At 49.1% G+C, this 18,972-nt stretch overlaps 1 protein-coding gene across 4 annotated transcripts in view; it reads right to left on the reverse strand.

Moving 5' to 3' along the window:
* Window positions 1–871: 871 nt before the first annotated feature.
* CD226 (CD226 molecule) overlaps window positions 872–18,972 on the reverse strand; it is a 51,061-nt gene continuing 32,960 nt past the window's right edge. For 3 of the 4 annotated variants that reach the window (XM_045850177.1, XM_045850178.1, XM_045850179.1), the window contains exons 4-7: window positions 16,027–16,374; window positions 6,727–6,829; window positions 3,469–3,517; window positions 872–1,167 (exon numbers count right to left, since the gene is read on the reverse strand). In XM_045850177.1, the coding sequence (XP_045706133.1) occupies window positions 1,054–1,167; window positions 3,469–3,517; window positions 6,727–6,829; window positions 16,027–16,374 (614 nt within the window). In that variant the 3' untranslated portion in view covers window positions 872–1,053. Of the gene's footprint in view, window positions 1,168–2,891; window positions 3,106–3,468; window positions 3,518–6,726; window positions 6,830–16,026; window positions 16,375–18,972 lie in introns of those variants that run through there. The other variant, XM_045850180.1, reaches the window with a different exon arrangement.

Here is an 18,972-nt window from a genome sequence, read left to right on the forward strand (position 1 = left end):
CCTTCCCCCCTCTCACAGGTCTCTGAATCCCCCAGCAGCTGTGTTTTGGCCCCACCCCTAGCGCCAGAGGCCAGCAGCTCGGTGACTGAAGTCATTCCGTCCTTCCTGGCCATGAGACCCGTTTAATGATAGACACATCACCCAATGCATCTGCTCTAGGACATAAGTAAACTCCCCACCAGCCAGAAACAAGGATGACGAAATGCCAGCGTTGCTGGCAGCACTCTTGGGAAGCAGAAGGGCAAGGCCAAATGGAAGTCAGGCTGGCACCGCTGCAGGGAGTCCGACCTCATGGCAGGGAGTCCGGCCTCATGGAAGGGAGTCCAGAAGCTGGCCTACGCCCATACTTGGTTCAGACTCAGCCCGGAAGCCCTGGCCAAGAGCCCTCGTCTGCGGCTTGACCCCCCTGGATGGTTCCGTTACAGGAGTCAGCGCGTTGCCGTTGGTGTCTGAGCTGATCAGAGGCAGGTTTGCTGCGACACTTCTGCTGCCATCGTTCTCTTTAGGTGACGCAGGTCGCCAACCCCAGGGAGAGCGAGCAGGCAGATGCGGCAATTCTCCCTCCATGGCCGGCAGGAGCTGGGGCAGCAGGGGCAGCGGCCCCGGGGCAGGACTGACTGACGGGGCCCTCCGTGCCCTAGCACAGGCCCGGGATGGGCGAAAGCAGAGGACTCTGGACATCTCCAGACCGACAAGGGCCTGACCCTTCAAGTACGAGGTGATGAGACCATGGACAGAAGAATTGCCCTTAATATCCTGTTTTGTTAATAAACCCCAAATTGTGTGTATGTCTTTTAACTTTAAGAAATTAGTACATAGGCTTCTGTTACTTATCAGGCAGAGACTGTATATGCAAACGTAGCACGGGTCATCCTTTTTCCAGTGTTTTATTGGGGAATTAAATAGTGTGATATTTGAATTGAAAAAATAAAATAAAATAAAATATATTCAGTCAAGTGGTATCCGGGGTAGACACAGAGTAGTGAGAAGAAACTGTATAAAGATCCATGTACATAACAGTCATCGTAAGTTCGATCGGGCCAAGGAGCAAGCTCAGACTCGAGCCTTCGGTCTGTGGGAGAAGGTGGGGAAGTTGACGTACACGTCCTCTCCTGCACCATCGGGCTCCTGGGTGGGGAAGGGGGGGCTTCGGTAGTTGTTGGATGCCTAGAACGACAGGCAGAGAGGGTGTCAGTAACTCACTGCACTTCGGCACAGAGACACCAGAAGCAAGTGCCTCCCCCCGCTCGACTGTATTATAGGTTAGAACATTCTCTTCACTCAGTTGCACTTCTGTGAGTGACCACGTTCCTGGCCCGCAGGGCTGCGGGTGAGACACGACGGAAGCACAGCCTGCGTCACCACTTGCGGTGCTGGGTTCCCGAGACGCCCGCTCAGGGCAGCACCCCCTTCCCCGGTGTGAGGCTGCTTTGATGAGAACAATTATTCTCACTTTCTGTATGAAAAGTCGAGTATCCTAGTATTTTCCCATAGTGGGCACCCATTAATTTCTGTTGAATGAATGGCATCCAAGACAATACTTTTTTTTTAATTTATTGATTTATTTGAGAGAGAGACAAACATCAACGTTGGTGTTCCATTTATTTCTGCATGCATTGGTTGATTCTTGTATATGACCTGACTGGGAATCGAACCTGAAATCTTGGCATATTCGGTTAATGCCCTAGCCGACTGAGCTCCCTGGCCAGAGCCCAGAGACAATACTTTTAAAGACCACAGTGTCCTGGCTTAAAAATAAGTCATGGAACACACTTAAAGAAATGAGCAAAATAAACTGAGATTCACTTTCAAGATGATGTTATACTAGTGTTCGAGTGGTTTTGGTGTTTGCAAAAGGAAGCAAAGGAAAGTTCAGGTGTCATTGTTAACTATTTAGCCTGTCCAAAAAAAAAAAAAACCAAGGAGGTCTAACTTCATCTTAATATCAACTTAAAATGTCACTTTTTAATCATCATTCAAAATAACACTATTCTACAAAAGCCTGAAGAAGTTGAACACCCAATGCAGGAAGTCGCAAAGCTCCTTTCCTCCTCGGAAATTCACAGCGATGAGTCTGCTCTGGGTTGGCTCGAATGGGTGACAGCAAAAGACAAAGGACAGATCCAGAAAGTGCGTAAGACGGTGCACTGTTCAGGTGCGTAGCTGCGGCAGGTAACAAAAAGCGAGACGTCTGGGGTCTTTGCCAGGGGTGCCGAAAAGTAAGCCATTAATTACTCAGGAAGAAAACTTTGTTCTGCGAAGAGTAATCATGTAGTAGAAGCAAAAAGTTACGCTGGGAGATCGTGAAGAAGTAGCACACACACTGTGCTGTCAGAAACGTTTTAGTGCTTGACGCGTTGGTGGGGCAGAGTGTAACGATGGATGATCACGTTGAAGAGAAATGGATGTAACTCTAGATGACACTTGGAGATGTGATCTACTGTAAAGTTTCCTAAACGGAAGAGTATGTGGTACGGAGAGTATCTGACCTATTGTGGAGACGGCGAGCACGGAAACGAGCAGTGCTCTTATCTGCAAAGGTAGATGCAACCTTCCGCTCTTTTGGGTGAACAAGGGGAGCAGGATCCAGGCAGAGTGAGGAGGAAAAGCCCACAGTTCATCAGGCTCCTGCAGACTCCTGCAGACCCTCCAAAAGCTCATTAGCTTTATAATCTGAGAGCCTATTAATTAATAAATTATCAAAAGGTAATAATGATCATGCACATCATGCATTGTGTCCTTGATTCTTGCATCATTTGAGTCTTCTATGTAGTTGGACTTCATTTAATCCTCGCAATAACCTCATGGCATAAAAGTATTATGCCCTGTACAGGGTCAGATAGTGTCCCCCCACATTTATGGGCTTCCCAGGCCTTCATGATGTGACTCGGTGTGGAAATAGTGTTGTTGCACAAACACACACACACAGGGCAGAAGGCCAGGTGAGGACAGAGGCAGAGACTGGAGTGGTGGGGCCCCACGCCAAGGACAGCCAGGGAGTGCCAGAAGCCAGCAGACACTCAGGGGGGAGCGTGGACCAGACTCTCATCCCAAGAAGGATCGCGTCCTGCTGAGACCTTGATTTTAGGCTCCAACCCTCCAGACCTGTGAGAGAATAGATTTCTGTTGTTTTAAATCACCCCCTTTGGGAATTTGGTTGCGGCATCCCTTAGGAAATGAATACAGATTTCGGTAATGCACAGTGTTGATTATTATTATGCTGGTGTCATTATTCTTTTATTGATATTAATGTAAAACAAACAGCTTCAAAGGGTATTGATAATAGGAGAATAGTTCAGAAAAGAACTGTTTCATCAAATGGCTGGTCCTCGAACCACAGGCAGTTGCATGGCCAGGTGGTTGAAAGGAGAGTAAATAAGAAGATTGCTAATTGCCAAATGGACGGAGTTTGCAAAACACTGATGATGCACAAAGGGGCCGGGAATGACAAACTCGGAGACAACTTACCTTACTCTTTGTTTCCTGGGGCTCCTTACACTGGAATCTTTTCTTTCTCCTGGAAGTACATGTTCAACAGAGGGATTAAGAATTACATTCCAGACTGGTTTTATTTCAAATCCTCTGTATGCCTCATCTATACCCCAGCTTCCATGACCTCCCTAAACACGTTGAAGCAGCTACCCACACTTGCTTTATACATACTTACCCAAAATTCCATTGACCTAAATTTTTGTTTTATTTTCTTACCATCTCAGTGTGCTCACCAGTGGCAGAGTCAACTAAATGGATGTCTGGCCAGTGTACATTAGTCATGCACCTCAGTGAGTTCACTAAAGAATGGTTCACAGCGGCTTATCAGATAAATGGCTTATAGCCGTCTCCAGGTCATTTCAGAGTTAGAGATTTCCCACAATTAAAACTTCCTTATAAATGTTAACAGAGTAACTTCTTGAGCTTTATAAAATCTTCTAAGTGTTTTATTAAACCACCTAGGTGCTCTGCGCCTTACTAGTGATCTGCATGTCTAAAGCTCAGTCCCCTCGCCCGTCAAATCCAGCAAGTGCACTGGCTCGTTCCAGGCTGCCCGGCCGTTCTGGCTGGTGGCTTCTAAAGAGTTTCCCAGGGGTGAGCTCATGTTAGTGCTGGAACTTGGACAATCCCGGGCAGAGCAGACACCCCACCTGTTGCGAGCATCCACGTGGGGGACAGATGCAAAAACAAGTGTCCAGCACTTTGCTCACTGAAGCTGAAGTTGCTCCCTACAAACACAGGTGCCAGTGGGCAGGCGGACTGTCGTGCACGCCGGGGCTGGGCACTCGCGCCAGCCGTGGCCGCTTAGTGGCGTCCCGCTCCTGCTCTACGAGGGACGGGGGGTCCACGAGGGCTCCGAGAGCCTCTGTGGCTGAGCTCCTGGTGGGGTTCACGGGAGGACTCAGGGCCCTTCGGGCCCACTGGGGTTGACTGTGGCTTCCATCCAAATCAGCGCATGCGAAGCCACCGGAGTGTGGTCCACAGTCACGAGGACAGAGATCAGAAGGTCACTGCGTAGCCCTGGCAGCGTCTTCCCAAACATGTCCCTTCCAAGGAACAGCACTCACTGACGTAGTGGCAAGGTGGACAGAGCAAGTACCTGTTCCTTGTGTTTGGCTGTGATTACACATTCCAGTCCACTAATCTTCTTTTTATCACGTCTAACCAAGTGGAACAGCACATCCCACAGCTCCATTTAGCTATTCGTGTAACAGGGATGCATTTTCATGAGAGTAAATCCTGGGTGTCCAACCTCTGCGACCTTCCGGAGACCCGCTGCCACTCAGCTGTCTGAGCCCCGTGTGTTCCTGTGGCCACATGGCTCCTCGGTGCAATTTGTTATCAGCCAGAGTGACACGGTGGAGACATCCTCAGTGTTACAGACACCCGGGGACCCTCGCCTCAACCGGCCAATGTCTGGCCCGAGGAGGGGAGGGCAGCGGGCTGAGAGGAAGGAGGAACGACAGTTCTGCATTTCAGTGTAATTAGACAAATGCTTTTTGACTGTCCCTTCTTTGGGAAGATTAGTGCTAAGTGCTATCAAACTAAAAGATGCACATAGCGTAACCCCGCCAACATGAACACAAAGACAAACACGGGAGTGACCGAACCAGAAAGCAGGCTGCCAGGTGTGGCAGATGAGAAGCGTGTGGGGCTCGGGGTGGGGCCCCGGGTCTCTTTGCAGGGGGAGGGGGGGTGCAGGACAGACCCCCACAGGTGACACGTGCCCCACAGCTGACCCACAGGATTAAGGCCAAAGGTGGGGGAACAGCATTCTGGTGGCAGATCAATGGGAAGAGAGTCGAGTGTGTTCACAGAATAAAGGCTGCGGCTTTCATGAACTTTGTCAGCATCGTGGCAGCAGGAGAAGGAGAAGCAGGAAGGAGAAGGAGGCTGGCGGGGTCAGAAAGACAGCACCCACACGTCCTACCGCCAACACGTCCTACCGCTGCTCTGGTGGCGGTGGAACGGTAGCCCGGGGCTTTGAACCGAGAGATGACTTGGCCAGTCTTGGCTTTCAGGAAAGGAACCAGGAAAAATCAGGCGCATTGGAAAGAGGGGAGACAGCTCTGAGCAGGCAGGCGGACTGGGGAGCGTGCCTAAAAGCTGGGGAGCAGTGCCCAGAACCTCCAAAGAGGCAGAGGCTGAGGAGACGGAGGCGAGTTGGAGGAACCCCTGCAGATCCACTCAATAAGCCATGCATGCATGTGTGTGTGTATATGTGTATGCATGCATGCATGTGTACAAGTGTGTATGTGTGCACATGTATGCAAGCACACGCATGCATTTCTGGTGATATTCTGGGGTAGAGAAGAGGGGGCATAGACGGGTTTATCTACTCGATAAACGTAAATAAAGTGTCTGTGATGTGCTAGACATGCAAAATGTAGGCATCAAACGTGAGGTCCCTTCCTCTCTGAGGAGGGTAGCAGTTCCGCCGGAACGCAGTGCAGGGGCGGGGTCCCAGCGAAGACGGCAACAGACCCTGGGACGAGCGCGTGCGTGAACACGGAGAGCCAGGAAGGGAAGAACGAGCCCGCCAAGAGTGTCCTGGAAGCTTCCAAGGGCGCCACGGACGGCAGCAGGTGGGAATCTAAGAGGCAACAGCCACCTGCTCACTCTGAGATCGCCCCTCCCAACCCCTTCCTTCCTGGATAATTGTTAATAAAGCACCCACATTGCTCATTTCAGAAAATAGACAACTGTCCCAATCTCATTGTTTCCTTGTTAGAATGTGTGTTTTGTCACATCTTGTTCCCACTGTCACAGTCAGGATCTGGTGAAGGATAAATGAGGGCATTATTACTGTTCAACCCTGCTCTTACCCTCCTTGAAATCTCTCGGAATCTCTCTCTCTCTCACACACACATGTGCACACACACACACACACACACACACACGCTCGTACCACCTCGCCCAGTGGCCTTTATGCCAGCAGGAGAAGGAAGATGGATGGGGGAGGAGACAGAGCAGAGGCACCGGGCAGTTGGCTGCCCGGATACAGAAGCTTTGTTAATATGGGGCAGGTGGCCAGCTCCTACTGATTATTGAGTGAGCTCTCCTGCCTTCTCCTCCAGTACTACAATTCCTCCCTGTCCTCTGTGTACGAGCAGCACTCCACACTACGGGAGTGCTAAGACAGCTTGAGTAACGACGGGGTTATTAATAACAGAGAAACCCGCACGTCAGGATCGCTCAGGGTGAACAGGATTCGGGAGAAGAAGCAATGCTCACCTGTTATAAACAATGACAATGGCGGTGGCAATTAGGATAACAAACAGCAGCAATAAAACTGACCCTCCAGCCGTGAAGAGGATATAGTGGTTAACGGTTTTATCTAGGAGAAAAAATATATATATATAGTAGAAATTAGGAATTCAGCTAAAGCCAGCAAAACGGAAGGGAGAAAAATGAAGTACAGGTACATTAATCATCACAGGGGAACCCTTTAAAACAAACCACAAAACCAAGAAAAAATAGGACGAGATCAAAAAAAGATTATTTTTCTTTCAGAGTCTCCTAAATAATTCTGCCTCTCACAGATTTGTATTCGTTCCTTGACCCCTGCGTTTAGGTTGGACGCCTTTGGGTAAGAATGAAAAGAATGCACATCCCATTCGAGCTAGATACCACTTCGCTCTAATGAGCTCCCGGGACCAAACGTAAAATCTTTGTAGAAAAAAATAACGATCTAAATTGCATACGAATAAAGATGGCCTCTTAAGTCTCATACGTATGTGCATTAAGTACATTTAAGACACAACGGTACGTGACTTTGATGTTTATAAGTAGCATTGCGTCTAAGAAGTATTTTCTACTCAGCTGGGGTTCATGATAAAAAATAATCAGTAAATGTGTGTTACTCCAACTCATCCCTCCCCGTGGCCCGCCCGGGAATGTGAAACTCTCATCCTCGTTCTTCCACTAGCAAAGTTTTTTTTTTTGTTTTTTTTTTACCTCCAGCACACTCTCACACTCCTCCTCCGCACGCCTTTCTTGCTCTGTCCACTAACCCAGAACTGTGGTAAGGCTCGGTGACACTCCACAGTAGCAAACCCCTGGGGAAAGGTCACCTCCGGAGCATGGCCCCATGAGCTCAGAGAGTGTTTTACCCTCACACCGCCCTCCAGCCCAGGCGCACCCCGCCCTCCGCCCCCCACAGTCCCGTGCCCGGAGACAAAGCTCCACCTCTTCGTGCTGTTGTTGGGAGTGGGACTGCCCCGAACCCAGGAGCTGCCAGCCAGCCACCTCTCTTGGGGACAGCCAACAGGCCGGCAGGACCCCAGGCAGCAGGACTTTCCACCTCTAGAAACTAAAGCCCAAACGTTTGTCCTGGGATGCAGGGCGTCCGGCCTGCTGTGGGAACAGGAACATCAGCTTTCCTCTGGATTTGTAACAACCTTACAGGTTATTTCTTTCTTCCTAGTCCACTGTTTAGCGGCCCCTTTTTTCACGACAACAGCTCACAGTCCACTCATTCTCTCAAGCATTACTGCAAAGAAAAGCTCAGTCAAACAGTAAACATTCCTTTTATGTTTTAAATTTGTTCAATCCAGAAGGCGAAGGAAAGTATAAAAGCAGCTGAATGCTTTAAAGACTTTGTGCATGGAGTCTGAGTGTGGGCTCTTGTGCAACGATGCTGGGCAGGGGGAAGGCAAAACTCATTCAGAACAAAATTATACTGAACCACCACTACAAAAAGAACAATAAAGTTTTCTCCCCCAAAATAAAAAATATCAACATTTTAAAGCTCTTGGCACATTATAAAAATACAATACCTGAAATTATTTTGCATTATAACCCGGGACTATAAAAGGATTATACTTGCTATACCTGAACTAATTTGACTATAATAGCTGCTGAGGTTAAATAAAAGAGGCAATCATAGCAAGAACATAGGAGTTATTGTCAAAGTCATTGGCCATATTCTGAAAGAACTGTTTACCTACTTTTTAAAAATGTTTTTAAGTATTTGTTACAGTAAAAAAAAATCTGGGTAAACTAGAGATCTAATTTTTATCTAAATGTGAGAAGAAAATATAAGTAAATCTCTGGAAGGAGCAATGACTTTCCCTTAATAAAAGTAAATAAATATACAGGCTTGAGCCAGTCAAAATGAAAAATAACTATAGGTTGAATTATATGTGATGATATGTAAAGACGAATAAAAACCCGGTGAGTAGCTGTAACGTGTCCCTACCCTCAAGGGAAAGGGACAGGAGACGGTGCGAGGGATGCAGCTTGACAAAGAAGTTCCTCAAGAGCCAGTGTGTCTGAAAGGACGTGTGTGGTGAGCGGGCCCAGCTCCATTCGAGGAGGAAAAGCTGCTCCAGCTTGCAACAAAAAAAAAGAAATCGGTCTGTGTCACGCCCTTTCACTAGGTGCTTGCACCTTCGATGCATTACTTTAGTCTAAAGAAATACTCGGAACTGTGAAACGTTTATAACAGGAACAAGAAAATCCTTGTTTCTCAGCAGTAGACCAACTAACAAGAGTGTGCAGCTGGGGCCGTCAGACTTGATCTGCGGCAGGATCGGGGGTGGGGGGTGAGGGGATGAGGGGGTCGGGGTGGGGGGGGTGGGAAGGGCTGTCCGCCCCCAGGTCGCCGAGCCCTCCCCTCCAAGTTTCCAGGTGTGACGGTGCAGGACTGGGTGGGTCCCAGAATCAGCAGCCGTCACGGATGCCTCAATGCTGGCGTGGGGCCCACTCTTTGGAAGTCACAGCTATAGACAGTAGAATGATGAGTGTCAAGAATTCCAGTGAAATGAAAAGCTACTGACAAGAGAGAGCAAGTTAAATAACGTTTTTAAACCAGAATTCACAGCGGCGCGTGTTGGAAGATCTCAGTGGAGTGTGGAGCTCCCTGGAAAACAAGCCTACTAGGCAGCAACACGCCGAAATTTTAAAGTGACAATCTTCAGGGAAAAGAGTTAAAAACAATGGTTTCTTTAGGCTTTTTGGTCTGCTTAAGGGAATTTTCCAACGAATGGAGGTATTGCTTTCAGTGATCAGAAAAAAAAATAGCACCCAATTTAAAGGTCTGTGTGCTGAAACCAGAATAATCTGCCAAAATTTAGAGGTTCTATTTCAAGCGCAGCGTGCAGAGAGCGTCTCTGCAGAAGTGTGCACAGAGCCCTGGAGGACGAAGGCGGCATTTTTATGAAGCTCTGCACTGGATGAATGCAGAAGCAGAAGCCACGGAGACATGTGGCCCTGGTTCCACACGGCAGTGCACAGACAGGAGTGGATGCTCTGGGGGGCTGACGGGCAGTCCTGACATTCACTGTTGCCAGAATGCTGCTAGCAGATCCTGGCCGGGAAATGTCAGCCCCCCTCTTAAAGAAACCAGAATGATGGTCTATTCTCAGCAGCCGCTACTTTGCTGATTTTTCTTTCTGCCTCTGTCACAATGCTGAGCTGATTCTTAGGAAGACGAAAGTGTCCTGAACCATAACGTAACTGTTTCCCCTCCCACCACGGAGGATAAATACAGCCCAAACAAACGGCCAGTGGGATACATAAGTGAACAATTCACTCCAGGGCTGTAACCTCCGGGGCGAGTACGCACGGCAACTCCAGCTGAGGTTGGAAGAAGCTGGCTGGCTGAATTGTGATAGAAACAATAGCTGAGCTGTTTCTCCATGGCAATTCTAATTTGCCGTGGAGAAACAATGCTATTAATCTTCTATGAGGAACTAATTTTTAAAAATTGTGAATTATTTCCTACTCGCCTTTGGGAAAAATTTCACACAATCATCTGTGTTCCGCTCCTAATAAGGCTCTGAGAGACAACCGCAAGCTGTTAACAGTTCCCAGATGTGCTTCACAGAGAAAAATCCCCCCCCCCCCGCCCCACGACAAAGAGTGTAAACAGCTGTTTGCGGCTGGGATCATCAGGCAGGTCCCCCGAGCAAGCACGGCCATGGGTTTCCAGTGGGAAGAAAATCGGGGCGTGGTGTGAATTTGAATATCTATCTGCGCTCCAAGCTCCTAGGGAGAGGAAAGCTCAAGGAAATAGCTTGAAATTCATGCTGCGGATAAAGATCCACTTAAAACAAAACCATCCCTAGAACTGGCTGCTTTCTAACACTGCCAGCCGACATTCCTTATCGTGATGTTCAATTAGCATCTGCTTGACGTGCCCCGTGTACCAATGCGCACTCAGCGATGTTCTCTTGGAAGAGCATCGCCAATCAACGCAATGCCACCTCTCTCAATGCTTCTGCCCTCCGTTATTACCTCCTTGTCCTTCGATTCAGCATCCTGTTCATCTATGCAAATACGTTATGTATTAAAGATGACTATGGGATTTGGGGCATCTGGAAAGATGAACAAGTCAATAAGCGTGGTTTACCAAACAAACTGACCGGTGGCATGTTGTTTAAAGCAGTGACTCCTGAAGAAACAGGTTTGGGCAGAGGCAACTGTAAAGAGCCAATGACATAGCAGCCCATGAATGAATAACCAGCTCGCTTATGATGCTGGAAAAAGTATGTTTCATCTGGACACCCCATTGTTGTCCGGAATGCTCAAAGCTTAGCTAAATTGGCCTGAAAACTGCCGTCGATCCGTTTCATCAGAGGCTATTTGAACTTGCACGCCGTGACACTGGTGCTCCGGGATTCTGGCCTGTGGTTCTGTCGCACGAATCAACCGTCGTGCACATTATTTTCTGTGGACGTGGGGAAGATACAAGAGGCTGAATTCATCCCTCTCAGCCCCACCCTCAGACCAGCCCCACCCACAACATTCACCTCCGTTATACTTTCCTAGGAGTGGGACCCAAGGGTCCACATGGACCGGCCCGACGCCCCCCAGAAGTGATCTATGGGAGGGTTCTCCGGGCCCTGAGCCCACGACTTCCTAGTGAACCCTTCTGTAGTCTTCCTTTGCAAAACCATCTCCTGGCCAGGTGACTAGCAATTACGTACTATTTACATAAAATATGCAAAATAAGAAAAATGAAGTTCAGAAAGGAAGCCAACTTTTTGGAAAGCTATAAATGCAAACAAAGCTCATGACAATTTCTCCTCAAACAATGTAATTAATCTTGAAAGAGTTCTGGTTTCTTTGATCAGAAATCACTAAGCTTCAAAAGTTAAGTTTTGATGAAGAAAATCTAGAAGTAATCTAGCTAGAAAACTTGAACTCAAAATGGACACAGTCCCTGCTAGAATACAAACACATACATTCACATAATATTCTTTATATTAACATACAGAGAATCAGCCAAGAACACTGATTAACACATGGTCTGCAAAGATACTTTGAGCACTCTAATCAGAGATGCCGTAGTCCCTAATCTCAAATAATTTGTAATATGAGAGTCTGAACCACAGCAAACAGATGCAGGTGTTAAGGGACTGGAAGGTATAAACTTCCAAGTTGTAAGAGTTTGAGAAATTCAAGGTGTCTGATGGTTCAATGGCCAGGAAGCAGCGGGGAGGCAATGTGGGAAAATCTTAAAATGGTGCGATCTGGAGGGAACCCTGAGGAGGAGAGGAGGTAACCGTGGAAAAGACTGGTAGGCTGGTGAAGAAAAGGAGAAAATAGAAAAGTGTGAGTGGCCATCAAGGTGTGACAAACCCAAGCTGATACTTCCAATCAGACCAAATCCTCTCCCCCATCGGTGCCCATCCACGGTGGGCAGCGGGCCGTGGCCCACCAGCAAGGCGGTTCGCCAGCTGGGGCCTGCATCGGCCCAGAGGAAGGGGCACCTTTCCCTGATTCGTCTGCCCAGAGGAGGAGCCATGTGAGGCTTTGTCTGCCTGGCGTGGGCTCCTTTTTGCAGCCCGAGGACCCCGTGTGTGATGCCGGCAGCCTCGCCCGAGAGTTCAATCCTTCCTGTGCAGCCAACCAACTCCTGGCTCTTGGCCCCCGCTGGAATTCCTCTTTTTCATTCTACACTCGACTCTCTGACTTTCCCTTCCTTGGACGTTCTTTTGCCATCTTTGGTCAAGGACTGATAGTAGCTTTCATGGCCCTTAAAGGAGGTGCTAGATTTCAACAAGTTATCACTTAATCGGGCCTACCACCTCCTGTGCTAACCCAGAGCTCAGACTCTCCACACCTGCCCAGCCAGCGATTGCAGCCGCCCACACGCAACTTCCTCGGCCGCTCGCTTCCTTCGAGCTGTTCCCCGCCTCTGCGCTCTCTCTTTCCTCTGCTCTGGCATCCGTGTCTCCTGCAGAACCCGACGGGTCAGCTCAGCGGCCGAGTCAGCGGAAGACGGCAGAAGGACACGAGGAACTACACTTCTCGGCAGGGCCCCAAGGCCATCTGTCCCCAACCAAGCTCCCCCAGAAACACTCCGAGAATGCTGTTTGGGTATCTTTGATCCTCCTCCTTTTTATCATCAACAAGCTCAGCTAAAACAATAGCAGTTTGAGCATCATGTAAGTTACTATGGAAAGGCTTCACAAATGCTTTGGATGGAAACTAAAATACTCTTGTCATGATTAATGACATTCCAAAGAATGTGAAGGGCCAAGAACAACTTTGGTCCCTGTCGGGACACAGCCAGTTTCCCCTGTTTCTTGCCCCTAAGCTCCAGACAAATTCCAAGTGCAGAAAGGCCAGTCCGGAACCGTTTCATACCACTCCTCGGAGTCTGAGTGCCGAGAACAGGAAACAAGTAGTTCTACCCGTTGCTACCCCTTTAGCAAAGAGAGCCAATAGTACATTCTAGTTCATGCATGTTTCCACCACTTTCTCTCTCTCTATTCAAAACAGGTCTGGATAAATGACATGTGGGTTGACACCGTGTCACCTTTTGGGTGATCTTGGAGTGCCTAGTCCTCGCTGGAGATGAACACAGGCAGACACATGCCAGGGGAGGAGCCCCTGCATGGGATTGGACTCGGAGGGTCCAGCCAGTCTCTTTGGGATCCCATGAAAGGAGAGGACGGGAGGTAGCCAAAGAATGCTCAGTCATCTGTGAACTCTGTGGCACACTCGTCTTCCCCTTGACAGCCGAAACAAATCAGACCTGCCCCACGCTGACACCTGTCTCTCTGCTTTCATCTGTACATGGATGTGTGACCCGACAGCCCCAAGCTTTGCAACCAGCAAATCGCACCACAGAAAAGGCAAGTGATCTTGTTTCATTTTCCATGCGAGTTTCTATACTCAACATGTACTTCTGACTATTTTGAAAAGAGTTAAACCAAAACAAACAGCCAACAGCCGTCATCTCCTGTCAGTGGGCCCAGCTGACGTCCTTCCGAGCTGCCCACGGCATCTCAAAAGGCCATCCTGTGGGCGTTCCAAACACGGGAACACCGGCAGTGCCGGCCGCTACGTGTGGCCACTCGCGGTTCAGCGCTGTTGACAGCTTGTGTGCCAAGACAAGGAATAGTTATGTGCGAGACACTCAGTCATGCTTGAACAAGAGAAAGACGTTTTCTGAATTAGTAGGAGTTAAATAACTATACCTCCTAAAAAACCTATTACCCTCATTTTATCTATGATTTAAGATACTTATGCCCTGGCTGGCGTAGCTCAGTGGACTGAGCTCGGGCTGCGAACCAAAGTGTCGTAGGTTCGATTCCCAGTCAGGGCACATGCCTGGGTTGCAGGCCACGGCCCCCAGCAACCGCACATTGATGTTTCTCTCTCTCTCTATCTCCCTCCCTTCCCTCTCTAAAAATAAATAAAAAAATAAAATCTTTAAAAAAAGATACTTATAATCACTTTTTGAACATACAATGGACAAGATCTTACTTCATATGTGTTTGAAAATGGTTCTTCAAGATATTTTTCTGAACAGAACTTTTTCTGGCCTTGGTCTCAGAGAGAAGGTTAGTGACTATTTTTAGTCTTGTGTGTGTGTTGGGGGTGGGGGGCAGGTTTAAAAAACACTTCTCTACCACAAGGTTATTTTGAGCTAAGAAATATTTGCTATATATGTCTGAAGCGAAGAATCTCAATTAATTTTCTCCCCCAAATAGTCTGTCAACTCTCTTTTGCGTCAAATTCTAAAAAGAACGCACGTCTTACCCATGGCTCCCACTGGCATTAAGAGGAGCAAGGAGCGCTTGATGTGGCCGGAGGCGACCATGCACGCAGAGGGCTGCCCCCTGCACGTGCCCTCCTGAGCCCACGTGGCTGCTGCGGCTGCCCTGGGCAGGGGGGCCACCATGTGCTCAAAACCATTTGTCCCTCGTCCATCCTCGGGCAGCAGAAAACACCCAGTGCAGCGCAGGCCGGCCACGGTGGGGGGGACAGCCAAATCCCTGGAAGCTGTACAAGTCTACACACAGCAGAGGCACCTGGGCTGGAAGGAAGGAAAGGAAAAAGGAAGGAAGGAAGGAAGGAAAGAAGGAAGGAAGGGGGAAGGAAGGAAGGAAGGAAGGAAGGAAGGAAGGAAGGGGGGAAGGAAGGAAGGAAGGAAGGGGGAAGGAAGGAAGGAAGGAAGGGGGAAGGAAGGAAGGAAGGAAGAGGGAAGGAAGGAAAGGAAAAAGGAAGGAAGGAAGGGGGAAGGAAGGAAGGAAGGAAGGGAGGAAGGGAGGAAGGAAGAGGGAAGGAAGGAAAAGGGAAGGAAGGAAGGAAGAGGGAAGGAAGGAAGGAAGGAAGGAAGGAAGGAAGGAAGGAAGGAAGGAAGGAAGGAAGGAAGGAAAAGGGAAGGAAGGAAGGAAAAGGGGAGGGAGGAAGGAAAAGGGGAGGGAGGGAGGGAGGATAAAGGAGAATTTCTGTCACCAATAAAAGCAGAGCCCAGCCGAGAGCACCTGGGACGGCCTCCCTCCCCCGCGGCGGGAGCACAGGCCTCCACCCAGACTCCAGAGGCCGATCTCTCCGTGCCTGCGCTTCCACGAGCGAGTGGAGAAGCCCTTTTCCTCACTGCCCCGAGGGTGATGCAGGGCCCGCAGCCCACACAGCCTAGGGCTTCCTTAGGGCACAGGAGACGCATCCCTAACACCAAATTAGCACTGGGCCTCGGAGGGGTGGCTGGGGGCAGAGCCCTCAAGTTCAGCTCCGACAGCCTCGAGGCCCCCAGCTTCTGGCCCCACAGCGGAAAACAACCAAGGGACTCGCAGCTCGGTCGTGGCAAAGCAGCAACCACAGTAGCAACACTTACTCAGTTGCTCCAGAACGGATTCAGTCAACACCAGTCTGACACCCCCTTGTTATTGCTGAGGCTGTAGGAGGCTCATGAAACCGAGTCGCCACGCCCCAAAAGATTTTTTTTCCCAAAAAGTTTTCATGTAACTGCAAATTAGGAATTAAACAGTTGAATCTTATAGCCCGGTGATACCATGTATTTTTTCAGACTCACTGCATTATTTTTTTTTTCGTTTGAGGATGGTGGGGCAGATCAAGAAAATGGGAAAGATCTATCCTTGTTAAATTTGTGATTGATGGATCAGCAAGATGAAGAAATACTAAAGACCGCCATTCAGTAACTGAAAACTTATCTAAATCCAATCCTTAAGAAACATTCTGAACAATAAAACCCTGGCAAAGACAAGAGAAGCCAGCCACGGTGGTTGGCCTTTTCTGCGTTGACACGCGAAGGCCTCCCCGCCACATACTCACCGTCGGTCACGGTCAGCCTGAACACGAAGGTCTCGTTCTCCCCCGTGTCGGCCTGGAAGCGGCAGCGGTACAGCCCGGAGTCGGAGGCCGTGACATTGAGCAGGACGACGGTGCTGCTCCTCGTCCCCTGGCCACAGGTGCTCAGCATGTGCCTGCGGTACTGTGAGGTGTTGCCTTTGCCCTGGGACAAGTTGCACCGAGTTAAGAGGTCGATCTGACGAGGCTGGATCTTCTCCCACGTGACTAGTTGCATGGAGCCGTTCCCTTGAAGCTCATAGGTGAGGGTGACGTTTTTTCCAGTTTCTGAGACCACCTGGCTATTTGGGGACACGGCTGTCTCAAAACGGTCTGGAAAGGAGGAGAAATGGATTATACTTGGGTCCTCGGATTTTTAGGTGCGAAGGTAGAAGCTACTCAGACGATTTTGCTGAAATGATTGATGATGTTAGTTAACAGCTTATGATATCTCTACGCTGCCTCCCTGCACGCAAGGGGCTTTCTGAAAGGCCATGTTCACACGTGTGCCCTTAAGTTTTTCTTAGTTAACCAAGTAACGAGAAATACCCTCAGACCCTCTGGTAACGTTTCTTGGTAGCGATCACATCAGGAGGCTGAACCGCACAACCCTGGCTGCCGTCCTGCCGGGCTGCCGACTCCCACGCCGATGCTGGGCGTCAGCTGTCTAGACTGTCGTTACGCTAACTGAGATGTTATTGTTCGTGAAAGAGACACCAGGTCATCTTCCTTGACTTCACACATAAACTCAGTTTTCCGGCGCGTGGGCTGTCTTAGGCAGCGGTAAAGGAGGGACCCCATGTTCTGTCAATTGCTGGGTACCACGGCGGTCCTCCAGGACCCCCCCACCTTCCTCCTGCCACAGCTGGAACTCCCAGCACACAGCGCTCTGCGCCGCGTCCCTGGAGACCTCAGTCAGCAGCTCTCACAGTGTGCTCAGAGGACCCCAAGGGTCCCTGTGTCCCTCTTTGACACCTGCGAGATCAGACTGGTTTTAACACTCACGTTAAAATGTAATTTACCTTTTTAACTCTTCGTCTATATGAATATATATTCTTAGGAATTCACTCTTATCCTATAAAAATATACAGTCGATATTTTCAGAGTCTCAATGACCATTGGGGTATGTGCTTATAGAATCTTGTCTTTTAAATTTTGCTCAGTTTTCATTTTGAATGCAGTCAGTATTGATAGTTATAACCCACATCAACAAAAGCCCTTCGGCATCTTCAATCATTTTTTTAAGAGAAAAAAGGGGAAAACAATCCTAAAATTCATAGAGAACCACGAAAGACCACAAATAGCCAAAACAACCTTGAAAAGGAACACAACTGGAGGTGTCCCACTTCTTGATTTCCAACTAAACTACAAAGCTACAATAACTAAAACTATGGTGCTGGAAAAGGGATGGAACCACAAAGCAATGGAAGAGACTAGAAAGCCCAGAAATAAATCCACAGGCATCTAGTCAACCGACCTTCAACAAGAGTGCCAAGAGCACACGATAGGCAAAGGACTGTCATCTCTTCAGCAAGTGCTCTTGGAAAGGCTGGGCGTACACAAGGTCAACGAATAACATGAGACCCTCTTCTTTTTCTTTTTTTTATTTTAACCATTGTTCAAGTACAGTTTTCTGTCCTTTACTCCCATTCCAGCGCACCCACCCATCCCTCCCCACCCCCCTCCCATTTCCAGCCCTCCTAGTTTTTGTCCATGTGTCCTTTATACTTGTTCCTGTGAACCCTTCCCATTCTCCCCTGAAACTCCCTCCCCTCGCCCCTCTGGTCACTGTCAGCTTGTCCTCTCTCTCAGTGACAGACCCTTTTCTTCCACCATGCATAAAAATCAGCTCAAAGGGAATAAAGACATAAATGTAAGACCTGCACTATAACACTCCCAGAAGAAAACATAGAATACATTTTCCTGACATTGGCCTTGGCAGTGATCTCTTGAATGTGACACCAAAAGCACGGGGAACAAAAGGAACAGTAGACCAGCAGGACGCCATCAGGCTGCAATGCTTCTGCAAGGCCAAGGACACAGTCAACAGAGAGAACCCGCACGAGGGGAGACAAGCTTTGCAAACTATCCATCTGACAAGGGTTAGTTTCCAAACTACTTAAGGAATTCCTACAACTCAACAGCAAAAGACCAAACAAAATAAAAACCATGATTATCTAGCTTTAAAAATGAGCTAACAGCCCTGGCTGGCGTAGCTCAGTGGATTCAGCTCGGGCTGCGAACCAAAGTGTCGCAGGTTCGATTCCCAGTCAGGGCACATGCCTGGGTTGCAGGCCACGGCCCCCAGCAACCGCACATTGATGCTTCTCTCTCTCTATCTCCCTCCCTTCCCTCTCTAAAAAAAAAAAAATAATAAAATCTTTTTTAAAAAAATGAGCTAACAACTTGAACGGACATTTCTCGGAAGAAGGCAGACCAATGGCCGACAGGTGTACGAAAAGACGCTCAGTGTCACTGGTCACCAGGGAGACGTGAGTCCAAACCACACTGTGATACGGCCTCGCACCTGATCGGGAGAATAGCCCTCAGGACCAGCTCTCGAGGGCCCAGAGCAGAAACGTCACTCTGTTTGGTCTGACCGCTTTGCTGCTGCTGACAGGGAATTCTGACCCACACTGTCAAGGTGGAAGGGCTGTCATGGTGTCACAGAGCACGGGGACACTAGCCAAAAAGTGCAGAAATGTGCAAGACCATCTGGCCTGGGACCCCCGTTCTTAACTCCCAACGGGACAGCAGAGGAGAGAAGAGAGGGCAGGAGAGGGGCCCGGAGCGGGGGGACGGACGAGGAGCCGCCCCAGCGAAAGCAAGCAGAGGGCGGGGGGAAGCACAGCAGGGCTCGCCGTCTCCATTCCACTCGAGTGCTGTCGAGGACGGTTCCCTCTCCACAGAGACGGCTCCTTTCCTTCAGAA

This window comes from Phyllostomus hastatus, unplaced genomic scaffold, assembly GCF_019186645.2.
Source record: "Phyllostomus hastatus isolate PE091 unplaced genomic scaffold, TTU_PhHast_1.1 phas_contig_80, whole genome shotgun sequence".
NCBI lineage: Eukaryota > Metazoa > Chordata > Mammalia > Chiroptera > Phyllostomidae > Phyllostomus > Phyllostomus hastatus.